Consider the following 24,409-nt stretch of genomic DNA (forward strand, 5'->3'; position numbering starts at 1 on the left):
CACACTCACATGACTAAGGCCACACCTCTACCTCATTTCATCCTAAATTTAGCTATTTTGATAATCCCTTATTACAACAGTTAATTTCTTTTCTTTCCTTCTTCTTTTCTTTCTTTCTTTTTTTTTTTAAGGCCACACTCACGGCATATGGAGGTTCCCAGGCTAAGGGTCGAATTGGAGACACAGCTGCTGGCCTACACACACCACAGCCACAGCAGTGCCAGACCCAAGCCGCATCTGTGATCTACACCACAGCTCATGGCAACATTGGATCCTTAACCCACTGAGCGAGGCCAGGGATTGAACCCGCAACCTCATGATTCCTAGTCAGATTCATTTCCACTGCACAATGACAGGAATTCCACAACTATTAATTTCAACAGAGATCGTTATATGTTACTTAACATTTTTCTTCATCATAAAATATATATATTTAACTCCAAATCAAGTGAGACATTGTACCTTGTGGATGAATACAGATTGATGCCTCTTTTCAAAACACTTTCCACGTTCTTCACTGGAGTGAGAGATAATCAAGTTTAGTCAAAGGTAAAGAATAAAAACATTTTTTTAATTAAAAAAATTTTTTTTGCCTTTGACTTTTCAGGGCCATACCCGCAGCATATGGAAGTTCTCAGGCCAGGGGTCTAATCGGAGCTACAGCTGCCGGCCTACACCACAGCCACAGCAATGCCAGATCTGAGCCACATCTACGACCTACACCACAGCTCATGGCAACACTGGATCCTTAACCCACTGAGCGAGGCCAGGGATTGAACCTGAAACCTCATGGTTCCTAGTTGGATTCATTTCTGCTGTGCCACAACAGGAACTCCCCTAAAAACATTTATTTTTAAAACATCACGCAGCATCAACTGCTCCAGCTTTGGCAGGCAGAAATGGTGGGTGGTTAATGTTTTATTTGTATATGAAATTGTAGATATAGGAAGCACTATGACAAAAAAAATGAATGCTTATCATTAGAACTGAAAGAAAAAGTGCATAGTAAGCTACGACAGCAGAGAACTTTAAGTCAGCATGCAATGAGAAAAATTTGGTCTTTGATTGAGTATTAGCAGAGAGGAAGGTTTGACTTACTTGCAGGATTATGAAAATGTTGGCTCATGGCTGTGAAGAGGCAGATTGCAGAAAGATGGAAGCAAACCCCAGTGTGTTACTGGGGGATACAGAGAAGTGGGGATAAGGAGAAAGACAAATATGGCAGAGTGTCTTCATTCAAGAGTCCCTAAAAAAAGGGCATTAAAAATATCTGAGTAAGCATGTATTGCAATATTTTTCTGTGACTAGAAAGCTCTAAATGGGGAGCATTAGAAATCATTTATCCCTGGAGTTCCCATCATGGCTCAGCAGTAACGAACATGACTAGCATCCATGAGGACGTGGGTTCGATCCCTGGCCTCAGTGGGTTAAGAATCTGGCATTACCATGAACTGTGGTGTAGGTCACAGACACAGCTTGGATCTGGCATTGCTGTGGCTATCAACCTCTAGCCTGTCAACCTCCATATGCAGCGGGTGTGGCCCTAAAAAAAAAAAGAAAAAAAGAAATCAATTATTCTGTAAATATACAGGATATCCCTTCTTTATTAGCAGATACAGGCAGCCTCTTGCATCTATTATATGTCACATTATAAAATTCTCTATGTTTCTGCTTATTCCCTTTTCCGGTTTCCAGTTGTTCAGATTGTGGGAGAGGAGTAAGGCCTTTCCAGATCCATCAATTCAATCCTTTCTTTTCACAGACAGGAGAGTAAGCAGCTTGCTCAGGGTCACACTCACCCTGAGTGACAGAGACTGGACTAGAACCAGGTCTCCTGATCCGCCATTGGATGGTTTTCTCATTACATCACAATGTGATTCACATTCTGCCCTGTCCCTGGTCTGTGCTTGATGATTCTCCTCAATCTCAGCTGGGGCAGAAGGGCTGGGAAAGAAAGGAGTGGGTGAGTCTGGTTTGGGGCTTCTGGCTTGCTAAGTGTGAGACACTAGGGAGGAGGCCATAAAACACATCTGCTTCTATCCCACGTCCAAGAATAACCTACAATCCCCCCCCATGACCTCAAACACACACACACACACACACACATACACACACGTACGTATGTCAGAGTAGTTAGGCTACACTGATCATCTGAGAAATACTTCCATGATAAGAGCATTGTGAATGAGATGAATTTTTAATGGTTGCCATAGAAGAGGTTACCGGTTTTAAAGAACATCTGGCCAGGGACACATACACCTTTTCAGAAGGCCCTGGTCACAGATGAAGACTGACATGGAGAGTTTCCAGCTATAGGGGTCATCTCAACCCCAGGCATGGAGTCCTAATCACAAGATTGTTAAATGGGCCACCAATCAGTGGTGGGAACTGCCTCCAACTTTGCAAATTCCAGCTGAAAGGAAAACGCATTGGATTGGATTATTTTAAAGAGGCCCACCATTCTCACATCTATTTTTCATTTCACATTTATCAGTTCTCACCATTCCAAATGAACTAATCTGGCTATCCCTATTTCTGGACGACAATACTGGGAAGGCTTTCCTGCAATATTCGTGAGAGGTGCCGCAACAGGGAGAGCTGTCAGATTTCTCAAGGCCATTGTTTTGCCAACGTGTCTTTTGAGAACAAAATCAAAGTGTTATGGTATTTTTTTAAATGTCTATCATATAAGTTCTTGTTCAAGTTCAATACAAGAAAAGTGAATTTAAAATATCCTTTGTTGAACTAGGAAAGCTGTGAGAGGAATCAGAGTTTTTGCAACTCTGACAATTGCAAGTTTAGAGAAACATCAAAAAGTACCTCAATTCTATAGAGTGTCCTGCAAAAATCTATTTTTCTTGGGCTCTACAGTTTTCCCCTAAGAGCAAGGTTCTCTTCCATTTAAACTTTTCCTAGAAATTTGCTTTCTCAAGTGAAGAGAAACCATTTGCTTTACAAAACAAGGGCACACCATGTGTTATATGTCCCATCTCAGGCAATCAATTGTCTTTGTACCAGATTTCTGGTCTCTTTCCATATAGCCTGTTGTATCTGATACACAGACTCCTGAAAAATCCTTTCCACTTGTGTAGGAAAGCCACGACTTTCTTCCTCCAGGGCGTTGATGGTTCGCAGAGCAAAGGGGGTCTTTTCTCGGGGCAGGGGGTTGTTCAGGGGCCGCATGGGGATGACAGAGTTGTATTTGTGCTGTCTGTTCACGGAGTTCATGAGAGATGTATAGAACTGGAACTTACACCAGGTGTCTCTTAGAAAGTTTTCAGTCAATAGCAAGATTGTCCAGGCAGAGCCATTGACAGCATCGTCTAAATTCTGTAAATGCTGTCTGCCACACGGCATCTCAGCAAAGATTATTCCAGGTTTGATCCCGAAGTCATTTTGCAGCAGATTCTGGACCCTGAGGGCTTCATCTGTGTCATCTTCTGCGTGTAGTATCACAAATTTGAGGAACACCTCTTCTTCTGCTTCCTCTTCAGGCATCTCTTCCACTCCGTCAGCTCCCTCCTGCTCTCCTGTTGGCATCTCTGCTGAACTGCTACATGCAACATCTTCGCCACCATGCAGGGGGATTTCCTCAGACATCGTGCAATCTGTCTCGTGAGGTTTTTGACTTGTATCCACACCGTGGCTTTTACTCCAAGAGAGAGAAAGAAGGCAGGGATCTGTCTTAGACTTCCCGATACCCATTATAAATATCCAAGTCAGAAAAGGAAAGCTTTATTTATTTCTCAGCATTTCTTTTCATCCTAAAAGGAGAAATAACAAAGTAGAAGACTACCGTAAATTTCATCAAAACAATTAAAATGGAAAATCTCATTCAACCTGCAAACCTCAAAAAGATTATAATATATAACTTTCTAAGAAGAAAATGTCAAAGAGATCATTGGAGATGAAGTCACTTGTCTTGTTTGAGTTCCACAAGGGCTACCACAGGTAGGCAGGGGTAGGTTAAACACAGGGGTCCGGTTTAATATAAAAGGAGATGTTTGGAAACTTTAAATGGTATTATATTGGCATTATAAACCTCCAGTTAAATTACTTTGGTGTGTTAGTGAAAAGGGACCGTATCACTCTGCTCATATGGAGTTTAAATTCAACTTCTCCATAACCAAATTACTGTGTAAACTAGAAACAGGAAAACTAAAAGAAACAAAATATTCATATTAACTTCAAAACATATTTTTGTTTCAAATGCAAATACAAAACAGAATACAAATACCCTAAAGACAGCTAATAGGCAGCTCTGCTGACTCAGAATAAAAAGATCTGAAATGTTAAATGAAATGTTGCTCAGGATTCACCGGTTCAGAGCTTTTTCTCTTTTTTTTTCTTTTCTTTTTTTTTGGTCTAGGGTCAGGGATTGTTGTACTGGGGCTGGTGCAGAAACTAATAAACTTTTGCAAAAAGTAAGGAATATCTTTTTCCAGCTAATCCTGGGAATAATTAAGAAAACATATTTCTGCACCCAGGTAAAAAAAGTAACATCTTGGTTTGGAAGTGTAATCTGGAAACAAAGCCTTGTGATTTCCAGGGAAATCAATAATGATCATAGTCTGTATCATTCTTTTATTTTAAAAGGCCTAAACTCAGAGTAGAAGAATTAGATCAGCCGTGAAAGAGAGATACTCCATGTGAATCTAATGCTGCAGTATTGTTAATACCCAAATAAGCAGTTTCAAGGGGGTACTTTCATCAAAAGACAGAAAATTCAGAATAGATAAGTATAAAATACATGTTGTCAAATATGGGCCCATAGGCTATATTCCAAAGGATTTTTATATATTGTTCATGAGCAAAGATCAGAGATCAAGAAGAAATTAGAATCTTATTCATAATGACATAAGTACCAGCTACATATGCCAAAATAATTCAAGTTTAGATGAAACCGTTCATCAAATGGTGAAAAACTGTTATGGGAAGAAAAAATAAGGAAAAACGTATACAGAATTTCTTTCTAATGTAAATAAGGAGTGAAAGGGTTTGCTACTGCCACTGAATAGTGAAGAAATCACTGGCTACTGGCTGTCATTGATTCTGCCTGTTCTTCAGGTTCTGATCCACACTATATTGTGCCAGCCACCAAGTGGTGGTCTAAGGCATGACAACCCTCCAAGGCTACATACATACATCCCAAAAAATAAACCCAAATGAATTCGGACTCTCTTCGCTAGTTAAGATTAACTGCTCACTTTAATACTGCATCAATGAAAAAAGTTTTACTATGTCAAGTTGCAGAGAGAAGCTTCCCCTGCATTAAAAAAAAAAAGACTGTTAAACCATTCAGAGAAATGTGTCTGTTAAAGTAACAACTGCTAGAGAGGGTGTGGAGAAAAAGGAACCCTCCTACACTGTTGGTAGGAATGTAAATTGATAGAACCACTATGGAACACAGTATGGAGGTTCCTCAGGAAACTAAATATAAAACTAGCATATGATCCAGCAATCCCACCCCTGGGCATATATCTGGACAGAACTACAATTCAAAAAGATACATGCACCTGTATGTTCAGAGCAGCACTACTCATAAGAGTCAAGACAAGGAAACAACTAAATGTCCATCAACAGATGAATAGATTAGAAGATATGGTACATACATGTAATAGAATACTCCTTAGCCATAAAAAAAGAACAAAATAATGCCATTTGTGGCAACATGGATGCAACTAGGGATTCTCATACTAAGTGAAGTAAATCAGGAGTTCCCACTGTGGCCTAGTGGTAATGAAGCAGACTAGTATCCATGAGTACGTGGGTTCAATCCCTGGTCTCGCTCAGCGAGTTAAGGATCTGGCATTGTCGCAAGCTGCAGCATAGGTCACAGATGTGGCTCACATCTGGCATTGCTGTGTGGCTGTGACATAGGCTGGTGGCTGCAGCTCTCATTTTACCCTTAGCCTGGGAAATTCCATGTGCCATAGGTGTGGCCCTTAAAAAAAAAGAAAGAAAGAAATTTGCTAAGCGAAGTAAGTTGGAAAGAGAAAGACAAATACCATATTATATTGCTTATATATGGAATATAAAATATGGCACAAAATAACCTGTCCACAAAACAGAGACATAAAATCATGTAAAAAGATAAAAAGAAAAAAGAAAAAACAGCAACATATCACAGGCATAGTGAACAGACTTGTAGTTGCCAAGGGGGTTGAGGGAGGGAGTGGGATGACTGGGAGTTTGGGGTTGGTAGATGCAAACTACTACATTTAAAATAGATAAGCAATGAGGTCCTACTGTACAGCACAGGGAACTATATCCAATCTCTTGGAAGAGAACATGATGGAAGATAATATGAGGAAAATAATGTGTACATATATGTGTGTGTGTGTGTGTGTGTGTGTGTGTATAACTGGGTCACTTTGCTGTACAGCAGAAATTGGCACAACATTGTAAATCAACTATATTTTAATTTTAAAAAGGTTAAAAAATATAGAAACGATTTTCACTTATTCACTGACATAGATTTGTTAAACCAACTTGACCTCATTATATTAACAACTAGCTGCTGCAGGTAAATGCAAGTAGCTTATTTTTCTGAAATGGTTAGCAAAAAAGAGCAAAATACTCTAGAAATCTATGATGTGGCAATCTATGAAGTCCCAGTTTCCAAGCACTCCTACCCACTCCCACCTTAAGCTGACCAGCAAGAAGAAAGTCGGTGACAATGTCTGAGAACTTCACCATAACCTCCTAACTTGGAGGTGGAGGAGAAAAGATATCGCCAAGGGGAAAAGACGTGGGAAGTTTGGTGCTGGAGATGGCCCTTTCCTACCCTTTATGAGATTCAGAGATGGGAAAGCAGTCAGGATTCATCTGGACAGTTCTCCAGGCTGGAAGGAAGGGGGAGAACCTGCCTGTGCTCACCCTGAGCTAATTGGCACCATCAACCAAGGGGCTTCACTAGGACAGAAGGGAGCAGGCTGGCTAGCAGGATCCTGAAAAGCCCTCCAAAGTCCTCCTCCCCTGTCAGGGATAGTCAGTATCAGGTTTTACTTCCTTCCCCTTAGTCAAGTGTGGGGAGAGTGAAGGTGGCTCCTAGGGAGAGGCACATGGGATCATGGTTCACAGGAACAAAACTGTGTGCTTGTGTGTGTGTATTTTTTATTTACTTTTTCTTGGCCATGCCTCTGGCATGTGGAATTCCCCAGGCTAGGGACTGAACTTGCACCAGAGCAGTGACCCAAGCCACTGCAGTGACAATGCCAGATCTTTAACCTATCATGCCACAGGAGAACTCCTTTATTTACCTTTTAAGAAAAGGTTAACTTTGAAAATATTTATGTGGAAAAGTCTCACTCCCACCCTTGTCTTCTCCATCTATCCTGTTACCTCCATGGCTCCTGAGACGACCGCTTTTATTAGTTTCTCCTATATCCTTCCAATATTTCTTCATGAATATACATTTATCTCTTTCCTTTTTAAAAAAAGTATCATATAGGAGTTCCCATCGTGGCTCGGCGGAAATGAATTTGACTAGCATCCATGAGGACACAGATTTGATCCCTAGCCTTGCTCATCGGGTTAAGAATCTGGCATTCCTGTGAGCTGTGGTGTAGGTCGAGATGTCACTCTGATCCCACATTGCTGTGGCTGTGGTGTAGGCTGATGGCTACAGCTCTTATTCAGTCCCTAGCCTGGGAGCCTCCATATGCCACAGGTACAGCCCCAAAAAGACCAAAAAAAAAAAAAGTGTCTCGTATATACATATATATCATATATAAGTATGTATATACATACATGTGTATTTCCAAACAGCAGTAAATAACTTGCTTTTCTCCTCAGTAATATAACCTCAGAGCATTTCACATCAGCACACATCAGAACTTCTTCACTATTATTTATGACACAATCTCCCAGCATGTGAAGGTAACATAATCATTCCCTGTTCTTGAATATGACCTGTTTCTAGTCTACTACTATTATGAACAATATTGCAGTGAATAACCCTGTACAAATGTCATTTCATTTATGTGCAAGGTCATCTGTAGAATAATTTTCCCAAATGAGATTTCTATTTCAAAGGACAAATGCATTTGCAATGGTGATAGATTTGGCCAAACTGCTGTCCTCTCTAAGATTGAACCCTTTTTTTTTTTTTGGCTTTTTGCTTTTACCTTGACAGAATGAAACCCCCACCTTTAACCTTTGCCTCCAGAAAAGGCCTAAGACCAAAACTACCAATTACTATGGCCCACAGCTCAACTGAACTAACGACATCCCTTTACAGCAAACAGAAATGTGGAAAAATACAACATACCGGAATGGAGCCTTTAAACTGAAGCTCTGAAGGGAAGACCAACAGGTCCAAGATAAGAGGGAAAGAGAGTCAAGAATGCATTCAGTTTATATCGAAGCAAAAGAAAGTGCCAGTGGAATCCCTTACATTCAATGGGAGTAAGATGAAAAGAACAGCATGGAAAAAAACGCATAGTTGGCAAGTATACAAAAATTTTACAGGACATCAGAAAGAACACAAAGAAAGGTCACAGCAAGCAAAAGACAAATAAAAAACTCCATTTTCATTAAGGCTGGACTCAGACTGCCTGAATGTAAATCCCGGCCCTATGATAACAAAATGGTGCGATTTTGTACAAGTTACTCTATGTAATCTTTATGCTTTGATTTCATCATGTGTAAATGATAGTACTTACAGAACCTACTTTTAAGGTTTCTATGAAGGTCAAATGGCTTAAAGGAATGCTCCATAAATGCTAGCAGCTAGTACTGTTATTAAATACACAACAATGAAGCTAAAGACAACCTTACACCGTTTTACATGAGTAAAAAAACAAGAAGACAGCACTAAACTGTGTGCATACAGGTGGGTGGGTGGATGTGCCACTGGACACCTGCAGAAGTTCCCTTAGACTGTTTCATTATTTTCAGTAAAAGAGGAAGCAAAACCCCTTCCTAAGGACTGCCCCAAACCTCAATCTCAATTTGAGACACGAATGACACACGGTGGAGCCTGTTGGGGTGAAATTACCGTGTCCGTGAGGTTATTCTTCTTCCCCAGCCCTACCCAATATTGGACTAGCGCCTGTGTGATCCCTTGCCCTGGCAGACTAGAAGAAATGGACAACTTTCAGAGTCAGGGCAGCACCCTCTGGGTCCCAGCCCAGGTCAGTCTGTCTTCCTGCAGAAATTTCCTGGGAGGCTCCTCGGGTGTTACTGCCATGAGCCCTTTCACGCCTGACTCTAACGAAAAACTGGAACAGCAACGTGAATTTCTTTTTCATGCTAACTTTATTTTCTTCACCCAGACTTCTGTGAGAGTCAAATATATGTGTCAGCTTGGCGAGGCTATGGTGACTAGTTGTTTGGTCAAACATGAGTCTAGACATTGCACTGAGGGTCTTTTTTAGATAATATTGACATTGAAAGCAATAGACGTTAACTGTAAAAATACGGAATCACTCTGCTGTATACCTGAAACTAACATAGTATTGTAAATTGACTACATCCCAATTTTTTAAAAATAAATAAAGCAGGAGACTTTCGGCGTTCCAGTTGTGGCTCAGTGGAAATGAACCGGAGTAGTATCCAAGAGGATGTGGGTTCAATCCCTGGCCTCGCTTAGTTGGTTAGGGATCTCGTATTGCTGTGATCTGTGGTGTAGGTTGCAGATGTGGCTCGGATCCTGCATTGCTCTGGCTGTGGGGTAGGCCAGCAGCTGTAGCTCCAGTTCAACCTCTGGTCTGGGAACTTCCATATGCCATGGTTGAGGCCCTAAAAAGAAAAAAAAAAAGGCAGGAAACTTCCAGTAAGGCAGGTCACTCTCCATCGTGTAGGTAGAACTTAAGAACGATAAATGAAGGCCTTAAAAACGATAGAGAAGTCCCCCAAAGACAAAGGAATTCTACTTTGGGACAGCAACATAGATATTCCACCTGGGTTTCCAGCCTTCCAAATGAAGACTGCAAAGTCAAGTCTTGACTATGTTTCCTGCAGATCTGGGACCCGCCAGCCCAGTCAATCGCATGAAGCCAATTCCTTAAAATGAACCTCCTTCCCGCCCTCTCTCTTTATAAAACTTATTGGTATTGTTTCTCTGAAAAACCCAAACACAACTCTCCTTAAAAGTTTGTTGCCTAGAATTAAGAGTCACTGTTCATATTTTTAAAACAGGCTGACCCTTTGTGGAGAAGCTCCCAAACAGTAGTAAGTAAACTAATGATCAGTTATAATTTGATAATAAAATACATACACATAAACAATTTTTAACCTGTCCGTGTGTTTTATCACATATAAAAAGTATGTGTTTAAATCACTCCCTCTGAAATTTAACACATTTAGCAAACATTAGGCATCTAGAACTTGGAATCCCTTGGCCCTGGAAAGCCTTTCAGTTGTCTTTCCTATTTGAATAGCACCATCTTGTGGCAAATACATACAGAAGTAATAGTTTCTTTGCTTAAGTCAATTAGCAAATAAAGGGCCATCATTATTAATAAATAAGTGTTGAAAACTTACTCTGCACCAAGACCTGCTGGGTTTTAGGGATGTAGGATAAGTAGATGATTAGGACGCACTGCACTGGTGCTCCGTTTGGGATAACAGGCGCTACGAAAGCCCTCGGGATGGACACCTGCAGCGGGGAGCACCAACATTAGTAAGGCGGAGAGGGGGATGGTTTCCAGGCAGTAGGAGCAGCATGTGCAAAAAACACTGAAGCACCAGAGAGCACAGTGTATCAGGATCATTTTGTACTAGGTGTTGAGTTGGCTCATGTCCACATATGTGAGGGTGGGAAGTGAGAGGTAAGGATGGAGAGGTAAACAGGATTAGAGAGAGGAAAGGCCGCAGTATATTCGGTTTAGGACTTTGAACTTGATTGTGTTGGCAGACAGAGAGTCCCTGGTAGGTATTAACTAGGGGAGAGTGGTTTTAGACAGGTTAGGCCCCAGACTGGGAGAACAATCACGTGAGAGGCTATTGCGACAACAACCTAGGTAAGGAAGCAGAGCCCTGAACTAAGGAAATGAGAGTGGAGATGAAGATATGCAGGACGTGCCAGTGTTGGTGCGGGGGGGAGGGTGATGGAGAAGGAAGAATCAGGTATGGTTCCCAAGTCCATGCCTTGTGTGACTGGGTGGGTTACATTCACTGAGACAAGCGGGTGAGGGTTGGGTTGTTTGACCAATTAATTCAATTTGTAACATAGGGCACTTAGGGTCACAGTGACTTGGGGGAGGTAGGTACTGTCCAGTAGGTACTTAGACATGTAGGTCCAAGGCTCAGGAGAGCATCTTAATGTGGGATAAAAGTTTGATATCAGCCCAAATCTGCTGAGACCTGAGAACTGAGAACAGGGGGAAAGAAAAGAGAAGAGAGCCAAAGGCAGAATCAGTCCCTAAGGTGCACCTGGAGGAGGAGAGCCCGGAGAGGAGAGGGAGCCGTGGTCCTGGAGCAGCAGGAGAATCAGGTACAGGATGGTATCTGGAAGCCAAGGGAGGAGAGTGCTTCAAGCAGTGCTTAGTGTCCACAGCACTGAGCCCTGGAGGTTCACCAGAACAGGTACAGGAGAAGGGTGAGAGTCACCAGCCAGGCTGCAGTGTGCTCACGTCTAAGGGAAGTGAGGGGAAAGCTTAGCTAAGAAGGAAAGGAGAAGCTAATAGCTACAAAGGAACATGACGTCAGGAGAGGAATTTGTTACGAGAAGAGAAACCTGGAATGCTTAGAAATGGAGGGGATTTGCTAGTAAAGAGAAAGAAGATGAAAAGTATGGGTGGGAGCTTCTTAGAGACGAGCTATTTCCCTCCTTGGTCATTGGGTAGCTCTGTCTCTCTCCTACTCTTTCTTTTCCAAGGAAAGAAGAGAGGCCACCTAACTCCCAAGGATGCTTAGGTCCCAGGATAACGTCTGTAATGAATACTGCAGATGAGGGGGTGACCTGCAAAACTTTCGGTTTTGCCTTCTTGGGAGAAGGTGAGCGCGCTTTGGTTTTTATGAGGGACAGTTACATTATTTTGAGAGAGTGTGTACTGTTACTGTTACTCCTTTATTCTCTTCTTCTCAAAGAAGACATATGGATGGGCAATAGGCACATGAAAAGATGCTCAACATCACTAATTATTAAAGAAGTGCCAATCAAAACTACAATGAGGCATCACCTCATACCACTGAGAAGGGCCATCATCAAAAAGTCTACAAATAATAAATGCTGGAAAGAGTGTGGAGAAAAGGAAACCCTTCTACACTGTTGGTGGGAATGTAAATTGGTGCAGTCACTATGGAGAAGAGTATGGCGGTTCCTTTAAAAACTAAAAATAGAGTTAACTAATGAACCAGCAATCCCACTCCTGGGCATCTATCCAGGGAAAACTCTAATTCAAAAAGATACAGGCACCCAATGTTCATAGCAGCACTATTCACAATAGCCAAGACATGGAAACAACCGAAATGCCCATCAACAGATGAATGGATAAAGAAGATGTGCTACACACACACACACACACACACACACACATACGCACATGAGTATTATGCAGCCATAAAATAGAATGAAATGGTGCCATGAATGGACCTAGAGATTATCTTACTAAATGAAGTTAAGTCATACAAAGAAAGACAAGTACCATATGACATCACTTACATATGAAATCTGGAAAAAATGATACAAATGAATTTATTTACAAAACAGAAACAGACTCACAGACATAGAAAACAAACATACCAAAAAGAAAAGGAGTAATGAAAGACAAATTAGGAGTTTGGGATTAACGCATATACACTACTATGCATAAAGTAAACAAGGACCTACTGTATAGCCCAGGGAACTAAATTCAGTATCTTGTAATAACCTATAACAGAAAAGAATCTGAAAAATAACATATATACATACAGTTATACATATAATTACATATACATATATATATTTATATATGTATAAGTGAACCAATGTGCTATACACCTGAAACTAACACAACCCTACACTATACCTCAATTTTAAAAAAAGAATTGTTACTGTTATCCTTGTCTGGAAGTTTAGGTTTGGAAAGAAGGGAAGATACAGTGTTAAGTAACCAAAGGAGTGCTCTGCAGCAAATACTGCAGATTTGCTCATCCAAACTTGACTGCAACTTCTTTTAGTGTACCTTCCTGTACTTCCTGTACCACATGTCTTAAAAGCTCTATTTCTTAGACTCTCTTGAAGTTAGGGTTCTTGGTATAATTTCTATTCTGTCAATCAGATGGACTCACATGTCTTCGTTAAATACGAAGGGAAGCAGGGCATGAGGCAACTGCTTTGCCGGTTAAGACTCTAGCAGAGTTAGTGTGATGCATGAGCTAGCAGCTTGCTGATCAGACATGCATCATGGTTGTGGCAAAAGCTCCAACTTCACCAGACCAATTCTGCTCGGTGGTGCTATGAGGTGTTCCTAGAAACTCAACCTAGAGTCTAGCTCCCCAACTTACTGAGTGATACTGTACATCCTGCAATATCCTCTAACACATTCCTTTCTGCTTAAACCAGCTAGAGTAGATTCTGTTCTCTGCAACTAAACTGTGATGGATACAACATCTAAATCCCAGACAGGGCACTACAGCAGAGGTCAGCAGCAAAACGTGGCCTGCCACCTGTTTTTGTAAGTAAGGTTTTCTTGGAAGACAGCCAGGCCCATTCATCTGTGTATTGTCTATGGCTAATTTCATACGACTGAGGCAGAGCTGAGTAGTGCCAACAGGAACCACACAGCCCCTAAAGCCCATGATATTTACTGCCAGGATGCAAGGGAAAAGACCTATGCTAGGCAGAGGGGGAACATGCTGACTTTTCTTTCAGACATCTTCACACTGGAAATATTTCAAAATCCCAACTAAGGTGATCATTGTGTTCAGGAATAGGATGGGTAGAATTTGAATCCACCTGATTGTTACTGAAATAACATTATTGAGAATGACTTGTCATTTCGTATTTTCTTCTTTTGGAGGTTGCACAGAATCCAAAAGGATGACAAAGGCCCAGTATAAATAAAAGGATTAATTATCAATATTATCCACTAATTCTTAATTATAGCCAAAGTAAACCAGAAAACCAGTGCCTGTATTTTCCATTTGAGGTACCAAATGGGACCTGTAGGAGTCAAGCACTCTGTATCTTCCTTCATGGCACAAATCACACTACAATCAATCACGTGTTTGACTACCTGCTTCGTTTCTCATCTGTCCTATTAGATGGTAAACACCACCAGAATAAAAGCAAATCTGTCTTCCTTATCACTGTATCTCCAGAGTCTTGCTCATAGCCAGCATTCAACAAGGCCTTCTGGGAGTTCCCATCATGGCTCAGCAGAAATGAATCTGACCAGCATCCATGAGGAGGCAGGTTCAATCCCTGGCCTCGCTCAGTGGGTTAAGGATCCAGCATTGCTGTGAGCTGTGGTGTAAGTCACAGACATGGCTCAGATCTGGTGTTGCTGCAGCTGTGGTGTAGGCCGGCAGCTACAGCTCTGCTTGGACCCTAGCCTGGGAACCTCCATATGCTGCAGGTGCAGCCCTAAAAAGATAAAAACAAAACAAACAAAAACAAAACAAGACCTTCCGAACAAATGACCAAGTAAGACAATTCCAAATATAAGACTAACACAGTTCTTTAGGTTGAGAGATAGATGAATAGAGAGTTCTTTACTCTCTCTGTTATGTGAATTATTGACTCAATCAGAATAGAGACCAACCTACCCAAACATATATTTTTTTTGGCTGGGCATGCGTTGGCTTGATGTGGGATCTCATTCCCTGACCAGGGATTGAACCCAGGCTGCAAACTACGTGACCATCAGGGAAATCTCCTCCAAATATATCTTGTTGAATGTTTCAGTGAGCAATCACGTGACATTTTTAAAAACTGTGGGAATATAAATACGGTACATTCATCTCAAGCTACAGCTCAAGGATCATATTTGGCAGAACACATTTCCTTTTATCTCCAGGTGAAGTACTCCTCCTCTGGACACCCCTAACAACCTATTCATATCTCTGACAATGTCTATCACACAGCACTTTGAACTTGTCTTCCTTGCTTGCCTGGGAGGTAATGTCTACCTCATTTTCTCAGACTTCTCCACCAAGGTAAATGGCCCCATCGTCTGCCCAGTCACGACAGCCAGAAACCTCAGGCATACACTGACATTGTCCCCTTCCACTCCCACCCTCTCACGTCCAAGCTGTCACCAAGTCCTGTCTAGATAAGCCGAAAACACATCTCAAAATGTTCCACTTCCCTCCCCACTGCATTTTCACTCAAGATCAACATCTCTCCCCTCATCTACTACACTGCTGCTTCCTAACTGGTCTCCTATGGCCACTCTTGGTCAGTCTAATCTAATCTCCACTCAGCAGCCAGAACAATCTTTTTAAGCACAAACATCTGGTCCAATGGCTCCCATTTACAAACATGCAATGGCTTCCTACTGCTCTTAGAATCAAAATTTCTTTTCCTTTTTTTCTTTTTGTCTTTTGTCCTTTTAGAGCCGCACCCACGGCACATGGAGGTTCCCAGGCTAGGGGTCTAATCAGAGCTGTTGCTGCCGGCCTATACCACAGCCACAGCAATGCCAGATCCGAGCCGCATCTGTGACCTACACCACAGCTCATGGCAACACTGGACCCTTAATCCACTGAAAGGATTGAACCCGCAGCCTCGTGGTTCCTAGTCAGATTCGTTTCTGCTGCGCCACAACAGGAACTCTTAGAATCAAAATTTCTTAATATGGAGAGTTCCTGTTGTGCCTCAGTGAGTTACGAACCTGACTAGTATCCATGAGGATGTGGGTTCAATCCCTGGCCTCACTCAGTAGGCTAAGGATCTAGGGTTGCCACGAGCTGTGGTGTAGGCCTCAGATGTGGCTCGTATCCCATGTTGCTGTGCCTAGGCCGGCAGCTGCAGCTCTTATTCGACCCCTACCCTGGGATCTTCCATATGCCATTGGTGCGGCTCTAAAAAGCAAAAGAAAAGAAAAGAAAAAATTTCTAAATGTGGCAAAGGATGCCCTGCATGATCTGGCTCCTTCAGCTCCAACTCATCTCACACTTCTCTCCCCTTTGCTCCCCCAGTTCCCTACATGTGGGTCTTTTTTTTTTTTTTTTTCCAGTTTTTCAAATTTGCTCAGCTTTCTCCTGTCACAGGATATGGAAATGTTTTAATGCAATTTTGAAGTATAAGTTATATGACTATATTTTCCTAGAGAAAATGTACATAATATCATAGGCTAGCCAACATTCTATTGGAGGAAGACAATCAAAATGTTTAAAAAGTGGGGTAATGGCAACATAAACAATGTGATGTTATTTGTGTGATTGAATCCTATTAAATCATTAAAATGTTTATGAATGTTATGGGTTATTTTAATAACCTGTGAAAATACTTCCATAATAATAAGTAAAAAACAGTAGACTATAAAATAGCATATACAGTATGACCTCAGCTTTGTAAAAACAAACTACAGTGAAGAAAATAGATCGGAAAGAAGTACACAAAAAAGCTGGTTTTCTGTGTGTGGTAGATGTGTGAATGTACACATATCTATAGCAATATCCCCTTTTTCTACACTGATAATGCAATCTGAAAATTAAAATTTTTAGTAAATAGGTTGTTCTGTAGGTTTTGTATTTTTATTTTATTTATTTATTTTGTCTTTTTAGGGCCGCACCTGCAGCATATGGAAGTTCCCAGGCTAGGGGTCGAATCGGAGCTGCAGCTGTTGCCCTACACCATAGCCACAGCAATGCAGGATCCAAGCCATGTCTGTGATCTACAGCATAGCTCATGGCAATGCTGGATCCTTAACCCACTGAGCGAACCCATGTCCTCATGCATACTAGTCAGGTTTGTTACCACTGAGCCACGAGGGGAACTCCTGGTTTTGTATTTTTAAATAGAGGTCATGTTAACTTGATGCCCAGAAAGTATATTCCTTATGTGTTATATCTGCACATTCTGAATGGGTTTAGTTCACCTCCAGGTTTAACTCTGCGCAATCTCCTGTTTTCTTTAATCTAATGTGAATTTTCCACTAACTCTAAACCAAACAGGGGCCTTCAATATTTCTACTGAATTACATGCACTAGAGGACAGAATATTCACCTCTATAGCACCTAAAACAGGTCCTTAAGCAAGTAAATGTTTAATTACTTTTTTTTTTTTTTTTTTTTTTGTCTTTTTGCCATTTCTAGGGCTGCTCCCGCGGCACATGGAGGTTCCCAGGCCAGGGGTCTAATCAGAGCTGCAGCTGCCGGCCCACACCAGAGCCACAGCAATGAGGGATCTGAGCCACATCTGCCACCTACACCACAGCTCATGGCAACACCGGATCCTTAACCCACTGAGCAAGGCCAGGGATTGAACACGCAACCTCATCGTTCCTAGCTGGATTCGTTAACCACTGAGCCACGACGGGAACTCTTAATTACTTCTTAAAAAATTGCTTCTATCAGGTAGAAAACCAAAAATACACAAGCTGATCCCCCCTTGGACACTTGCTTTTTCTCCTGTGGAGCCTGTCTTCTCTCTCAGCTGCTAGGAAGCTCCAGGCAGGTGAGTTCTCTCTAATCAACACACAGAAGCTTGGGGGAGGAGTTATGATCTTGGCTTCCCTTTAACCCTCCCACTCTTACTTTGTTCCATATTCCAAATCCCTTTAAATTTTATTTAATCTTCTATTATACATATTTACTCAAGCATCTGAAATCCTAATTCTGAAATGAGAAAACATTTTTTCTGTCCTTTTAAAAAAGATGACGTGGTACGTATGCTACTGATAACATCACAGAACTGGTTCTTTGGGATTGAAGTGAGAAATAAACATTATAAATTAAATTGTCTTTTATTTCCCAACAGCTGTTGGTGAAGATGAAAATATTGTTTTTCATTTCCATGACCACATATTTTTTAAAAAGAACTGAATTTTGCTATTAAATCTTGATATTATGATACTGGCTTAGTCACTACACAATTTAAAAATGTGTAATATTTTCTGAAAAAGCCCCTTCATTTTTCTTCTTCCCATTAAATCTACCTGTTACTGGAACCATTCAACAAGGCTACAAATCAGACTATGACTTCCCTTGGAAGCAAAGGAAATGAGACAAACTATTGCCTATTCTTTCCAGTAAATGGAGTATTTTCCTTTCATTTTCTATATTTAAAAAAATGAGAACTGGCCTTACAGGGCAAATCTTCTCCAAACCAGGGAGAATGTCTTATAAAAACACAGACTGTAAAGGCAAGCTGCCCAGGTTATCAGAATTAGGCTCAAGAGAAAAATGGTTGTGCATTTTTAATATCAAGAGAGCCCTAGCAACCAGTGATGATTTAAAGATGCCACCAGCTTCATTGAATATTACAGAAGAGTGTTCAGTACCTAAGAGCAACCACCCCAGAGGGTCAGTGACAAAAGGATGTTAGCAGGACTATGGCAGTAACCCCTGAGACCCCATTTGAACAGGGAAGTGGGGAAAGTGAAGGCACACACCCTGTGATGGTCTAGCAGAGGCCCCCTGCAGGCAAAGAGAACAGAAGTAAAGTCAGAGCCACTCCACTGGAGTGAGCAAGGTGGGAAGCAGGAGATGAGACTGGAGAAGCAGTCAGGGGTTAGATCACACAGAGCTTTGTGCCATCACAAGAATCTGGGGGCTTGGGGGAGTTCCCATTGTGGCACAGCAGGTTACAAACCCAACTACTATCCATGAGGATGTGGGTTGGATCCCTGGCCTCACTCAGTGAGTTAAGGATACGGCATTACTATGGGTTGTGGTGTGGGTCACAATGTGGCTTGGATCCCACATTGTTGTGGCTGTGGCCAGGAGCTGCAGCTCTGATTCCACCCCTAGCCTGAGGAACTTCCATATTCCGTGGGTGTGGCCTTAAAAAGACCAAAAAAAAAAAAAAAAAAAGAATTTGGTTTTTGGTTTTTATGATTCTGATGAGAAGCCACCAGAAGGTTCTGAAGGGAAGTGAAAGTTCTGATTATATATCAAAAAAAAAAAAAAAAAAAAAAACCAAAAAAAAAACCCACAACACTACTGTTGGGAAAAACACTGTAGAGGAGCAAGAGTAGAAGCGAGAATACCAAAGCAGAGATTTCACAGTTGTTCAGGTAAAAAAGAACTGTGATTTGTGTTAGAGAGGGTGCAATATGTGGTTGGATTTGAGATCTTTTCAAGGCAGAATCCACAGAATTTTCTGGATGCTTGGATGTGGGATCTGAGCTAAAAAGAAGAGATAACCACCCTCCCTAGTTTCAGCCTCATTGAATGGCAGTAAGATTTCCTGTGATAAGGAAGGTAATTGAGGGGGAAACAAGAGGACTAAGTGGGTGTATATCAGTAATTCTGTTTGGACATACTAAATTTAAATGTACATGAGACTTCCAAGTGGCGATGTTGAGTGAATAGATCTAGATATATGCATCTAGATCTTGGGAGGGAAGTAAGGCCAGAGAGAAAAAGTTGGAAGCCATCACCTTATAGACGTTATTTACAGTCATGAAATAATGGCTTGGGATAGAAATTGCTTTGGGAGAAAGCGTTGCTAGAAAGAATATGGCCAAGAACCGAGCCCTGGGGCAGTCTAACCTTTAGTGGTTAAGAAAAAGAGAAGTCTGGACACACAGAAAGGCTGACCAGGGAGGTGCAAGAAAATGTAGAAGGGGTGATCAGGAAGCCAAGTGAAGAATAAATATCAAGGAGGAGGTGCACAGACCCTGGATTTAGTAAGTGACATGGGGGTGATGGAGACAAAAAGCCTGTGATGAAAGGGTGGAGGAGGAAAGAGGAATGGAAATAGAAGCTTGCGGGCAAGTCTTTCATAGAGTTGTTTGTTAATAAAAAGGACCAAAGAAATGGGTGGGACCTAGAAGGAGATGTTTTGGCTAGGGAGGAATATTTAAAGACAAGAGATTTATCAGCAGATATTTGTTAAATGCACAAATTTTAAAATATCACAAAGAGCAAATGACTCAACAGGTGAGATGCAAAAGAGTCAACAGTATAAATATGACTTAAAATTCAAGTTCCATACAGCTGGACATCTGAGTAACATACACTTTACTTCAGAAGGAGTATGGCATTATTCTTTATCTGCTCATCCACTTGCTATTTTCAATGAGCTAGAAAATGAAGTGGCTTAACTCCACTTAGAACCAACGCACTATTTAAGATCTTAAAATGTATCGTATTTTTAAAGACTCAAAAAAAAAAAAAAAGTTTACCTCCATGAAAAACTGTAGCGGTCCAAATTAACATACTGAAAACGAGCTCACAACTGCCAGCCCGAATTATTTTTATCCAAATGAGCTTTTGGACAAGATCCTAAATAAGCAAACCAAAACCTTCAGCATTGACTCTAGTGTGCCTGGTGAAGGCTCCCAGAGAACCTCTAAGCCATTTGAGACGTTGGGCTCTTTGCTTAGGGTTCTGAGGTGTGTTTTTTTTAACCGGTTTTCTACTCAAAATGAAACTTACGTGAAAGGCAGAGAGTTGCGTGGATTTTCCCTTCAGAGCAAGGCAGCTCTGCCCAAAGGGCGGCTTGGTTCCCACCGGACCCCGCGAACCTGCTGCACCCCTGCTCCGGGTCCCCAGCCCACCCACCCGGGCGCCTGCTACTTGCCAGGGAGGCGGGCAGCGCGGCAGCCCCGCGCGGGGGCGGTCCGTCTTCCTCGGCAGCCGAGCGCTGAGCCACTTCCCCTCGGTTTGGAGAAGGAAAGGCGGCCGGTCCGCAGCGTCGCAGATTCCGCCCCACGCCCACTGCCCCGAGCCGCGCAAGCCTGGAGGCGCGGAAGTCAGGGGACCGCCGAGACAAGTCCCCTCCCCTCGGGGACGCGCTGCCACTTAACCCTTGCAGGCCGGCCCCGCCGGAGACAGTCCGGAGTTGACCCGGCTGGAAGTCTCTGCGCAGCGGGAGGAGCGGGCCCCCGAAGGCAGAGAAGGGGAGCTCGCGCAGGGGAACTCTCGCTGCTGTTTTTTTGTTTTGGTTTTTTTTTCTTTGAACACTACCGTGAGGCCCAACTTCGAGGCCGGGAGGGAAAGGAACTCCACTAAGTCTGTTTTTTAGAGATCCTCGTGCTGAGTCGAAAGCAGCAGCGACTGCCTCCTCGCCCGCCCACCAAGTGCGCCCAACACTGAGCCTGCAGGAAAGCCCCTGGGAGGCTCCCAAAAAAGCTGCTGGACTCTAAGGGAAGGAAATAGCAGGTCTCATCCAAACAAACCCTTCCTTTCCGAGGTACAGCGACTCTCCAGGCCTCCAAGTTGGCCCCTTGGCTTTTCCTTTCTCTTTGGGGTTCTCTCATTACTGCTGCAGTCAACCATAAGGCTGCAGCCCAACAGCACCCCCTCCCCCCAAAAAGCCACCTTGAGAAAGATCCCTTTCTCAGATTCTTTTTCCCATTTCTGAAACGGACTGGAATTCCATTGACTATTTAGGAAGAACAAAAAAGCAATCTAAGCATTTTAGGAAGAACGAAATAGCACTCAAAGAAGCATAAAAAACCTGATAAAGCCAGACGTGTAATCCCACTATATCGATCTTAGGCTCCCAATCCTAGTCATTCCCCTAAAACCCAGTTCCTGAAACTACTTGCCAGGGAGGCCGGCAGCGCGGCAGCCCCGCTGGAGGCTGGGGGGGGTGGGTGTCCGTCTTCCTCGGCAGCGGCAGCCCACCGCTGAGCCACCCTCCACCCTCCCCCACTGGGCTCCCAGCAATTTTTTTTTCTTTCTTTCTAGGGCTGCACCTGCGTCATATGAAAGTTCCCAGGCTAGGGGTCCAATTGTAGCTGCAGCTGCCCACTTACACCACAGCCACAGCAGCACCGGATCCGGGCCACATCTGTGACCTCGTGGCAACACATGACCCTTAACCCACTGAGGGAGGCCAGGGATTGAACCCGAATCCTCATGTTTGCTAGCTGGGTTCTAAACTCACTGAGCTACAGTGGGAACTCCTCCCTGCAATTCTTAATTTTCAGGAAATCTCTACTCACTGCCAAAGGAGGAGAACCGCATCACTAAACCTCAGACAAACCAATGGATAGTAAATTGGAACTGAAGGCCCTTACCTGGGTCTGAGGTCTTACTACAGGTAGAGCTAAGTTATTTTTTCTTCCTCTCCCCACCTGCCTAACATCAGGCAGACAGTAATTAGTTGCTGAAATGTGCTATTAAGCATCACATCAACACAATTCATTATTCATGGACAGCTGGCTTCTCCTTCTCCCTCTACTTCCCAACAATTCTATTTCAGTATCAGGTAAACAGTGGCGTCCTTGTTACTAAATCTGGTACTGCTGTTGCCTTTATCTCCCCCTGGCATCTCCCTATGGCAAAAGACAAAGTTGATCACTGTCTCCTCCAGATACTCATTTCCTTGATATCGACAACCCAACCCAGGCTTCCTGCTCATCCTACTTGTTCAAAGTCTTCCCTTTCTGTCTGTTCTGCCTGTTCCTCTTCCACTGGCAACCCTTCAAATCACTGTTTTGCAAACTTTTTCATTGAAATACCACTAATGACAAATACAATAACTTCCCCATTCACCACCCACATCACATGCATAAAACGAACTTGAAGTCACTAATGCCAAGGGCAGATTTACTTCAATTTTTCCATTTTGTTTTAAATTGCTTCAAATTTTGCATTGTTCTTCATAAATATTCATGTGTTGTACTAAAAAAATTCAAATTAGTTACAAGTTTAAAATTTTTCCCCAAATGATCAAGTATGCATTTCAAGAAAATGTACCAATCACTTATGCCACAAATATTTAGTGTCTGCTATGTGCTAGGCACTAGGGATACAGGGTGAACAAGACAGATACGGCCCCAGTCCTCATAGAGATTTTTCAGTCTAGAGCAGGAGGCAAACAATAGACACTGCTTACAACTTTAGATCCCTTCACTGAAAAGAATGAATGAATAAAAGAAAGTGGAGTAAAGTGGGGAGTGCTAATTAAATCAGGAAAGAGATAACTTCCCTGACATATACAATGTTTTCCTGTGGTTTTATACCCCTGAAACCCTTGGCATTAAATGTTGTGTTATAGGGTCTTGATTCTGTCCTCTTTTGCTTACTCTGCCATTTCCCTGGATAGCTTAAATTATGTTCAAATAATTTATAACCTTATCGATTAATTTATGAGTCTGCTGGACATATGTAAGCTATCCATAAATTAATCGATAAGGTTATAAATTATTTAAACATTAATGAATCTGACTTCATTGACATTTATATATATCGACGCTATGTGTATATATACATACACACACACATATATATATATTAAATGGCATCCAATACAATTTCAGAATCTGCATTTTTCACATACACAATGGAACATCAGGAGTTCTCACAGTGGCACAGTGGGTTAAGAATCCAACGGCAGGGGATTGGGTTGCTGTGGCCATGTGGGTTCAATCCCTGGCCTGGTGCAGTGGGTTAAAGAATCTGGCATGGGTCACAGCTGTGGCTCAGATTCAATCCCTGGCCTAGGAACTTCCATACGCCATGGGTGCAGCCATAAAAAAAAAATCCAACTAGTGTCCATGAAGATGTAGGTTCAATCCCTGGCCTTGCAAGGGGTTCAGGATCTGGTGTTATAGTGTAGGTCACAGATGAGGCTTGGATCCAGTGTTGGCATGGATGTTGCATAGGCCGGCAGCTACAACTATGATTCAGTCCCTAGCCTGGGAACTTCCATATGCCAAAGGTGTGACCCTAAAAGAGAAAAAACAAAAGCAAAAACACAACTCCCCCCCGCCCAATAGTACGTATCAAAACTCTTGGAACATAGCTAAAATATAATTTCTAGTCTTAAATGCATATATCAGAAAACAAAGCCACAGAGTCAACCACCTGAATAACTACATCAAGGCATTAGGGAAGGAAAAAAAGAAAAAAAAAAGGCAAGAAATGAAATTCAAATAAAGAAAAAAGTAGAAATAACAAAAATAGATGAGAAATTAAAGAAACAAAAAAATAAGAGGATCAGCAAGAGCAAAAATGGTTCCATGAAAAAGACAAAATTAATAAACTACTGGTAAAACTACTTAGGAAAAAAGAAACAGAGAGAAAACAAAAATAACAGTACTAGAAACAAAAAGGAAACCACTCTAGATCATAAGACAAAATATGAAAAATATTAACAACTTCATTCCAATAAACTATTTAGATGAAAGGAGCTGGGAGATAGCTGACTGTGTCTCTTATGTTCCCGTATGTCTTTCAGGGTATGTGCAAGACCTGACTACTCTTTACCTTGAGCCATTTCTCAGGGTAGAGTTTACAGTGAGAAACCTTGAGATATGAGGTAATGTCTCCCTCCAGGACAGAGATCAAGCTTGCTGTAAGAGTGGTGGATTCCTTAAGCTCACTGTTCCTCATAAGTGACATAAACCCACTGCAT

General features: G+C 42.1%; 2 protein-coding genes across 5 annotated transcripts; both read right to left on the reverse strand.

Moving 5' to 3' along the window:
• Window positions 1-1,586: 1,586 nt before the first annotated feature.
• On the reverse strand, window positions 1,587-20,781 carry TICAM2 (TIR domain containing adaptor molecule 2). Of its 4 annotated transcripts, none has more exons than XM_021079199.2 (2): window positions 20,624-20,781; window positions 1,587-3,764 (listed from the first exon to the last, which is right to left on the reverse strand). In XM_021079199.2, exon 2 carries the CDS (start codon window positions 3,703-3,705, stop codon window positions 2,992-2,994), a length of 714 nt encoding a protein of 237 aa, XP_020934858.2. In that variant the 5' UTR covers window positions 3,706-3,764; window positions 20,624-20,781; the 3' UTR covers window positions 1,587-2,991.
• On the reverse strand, window positions 18,149-24,387 carry LOC146405696 (uncharacterized). The gene is made up of 3 exons (XM_085011728.1): window positions 24,262-24,387; window positions 19,909-21,184; window positions 18,149-19,760 (listed from the first exon to the last, which is right to left on the reverse strand). Exons 1-2 carry the CDS (start codon window positions 24,385-24,387, stop codon window positions 20,459-20,461), a joined length of 852 nt encoding a protein of 283 aa, XP_084867854.1. The 3' UTR covers window positions 18,149-19,760; window positions 19,909-20,458.
• Window positions 24,388-24,409: the final 22 nt, after the last annotated feature.

Source organism: Sus scrofa, chromosome 2, assembly GCF_054392235.1.
Source record: "Sus scrofa isolate SSC_HxYL_T2T_F1_AM1 chromosome 2, Sscrofa_HxYL_maternal_Yorkshire_Landrace_v2.0, whole genome shotgun sequence".
NCBI lineage: Eukaryota > Metazoa > Chordata > Mammalia > Artiodactyla > Suidae > Sus > Sus scrofa.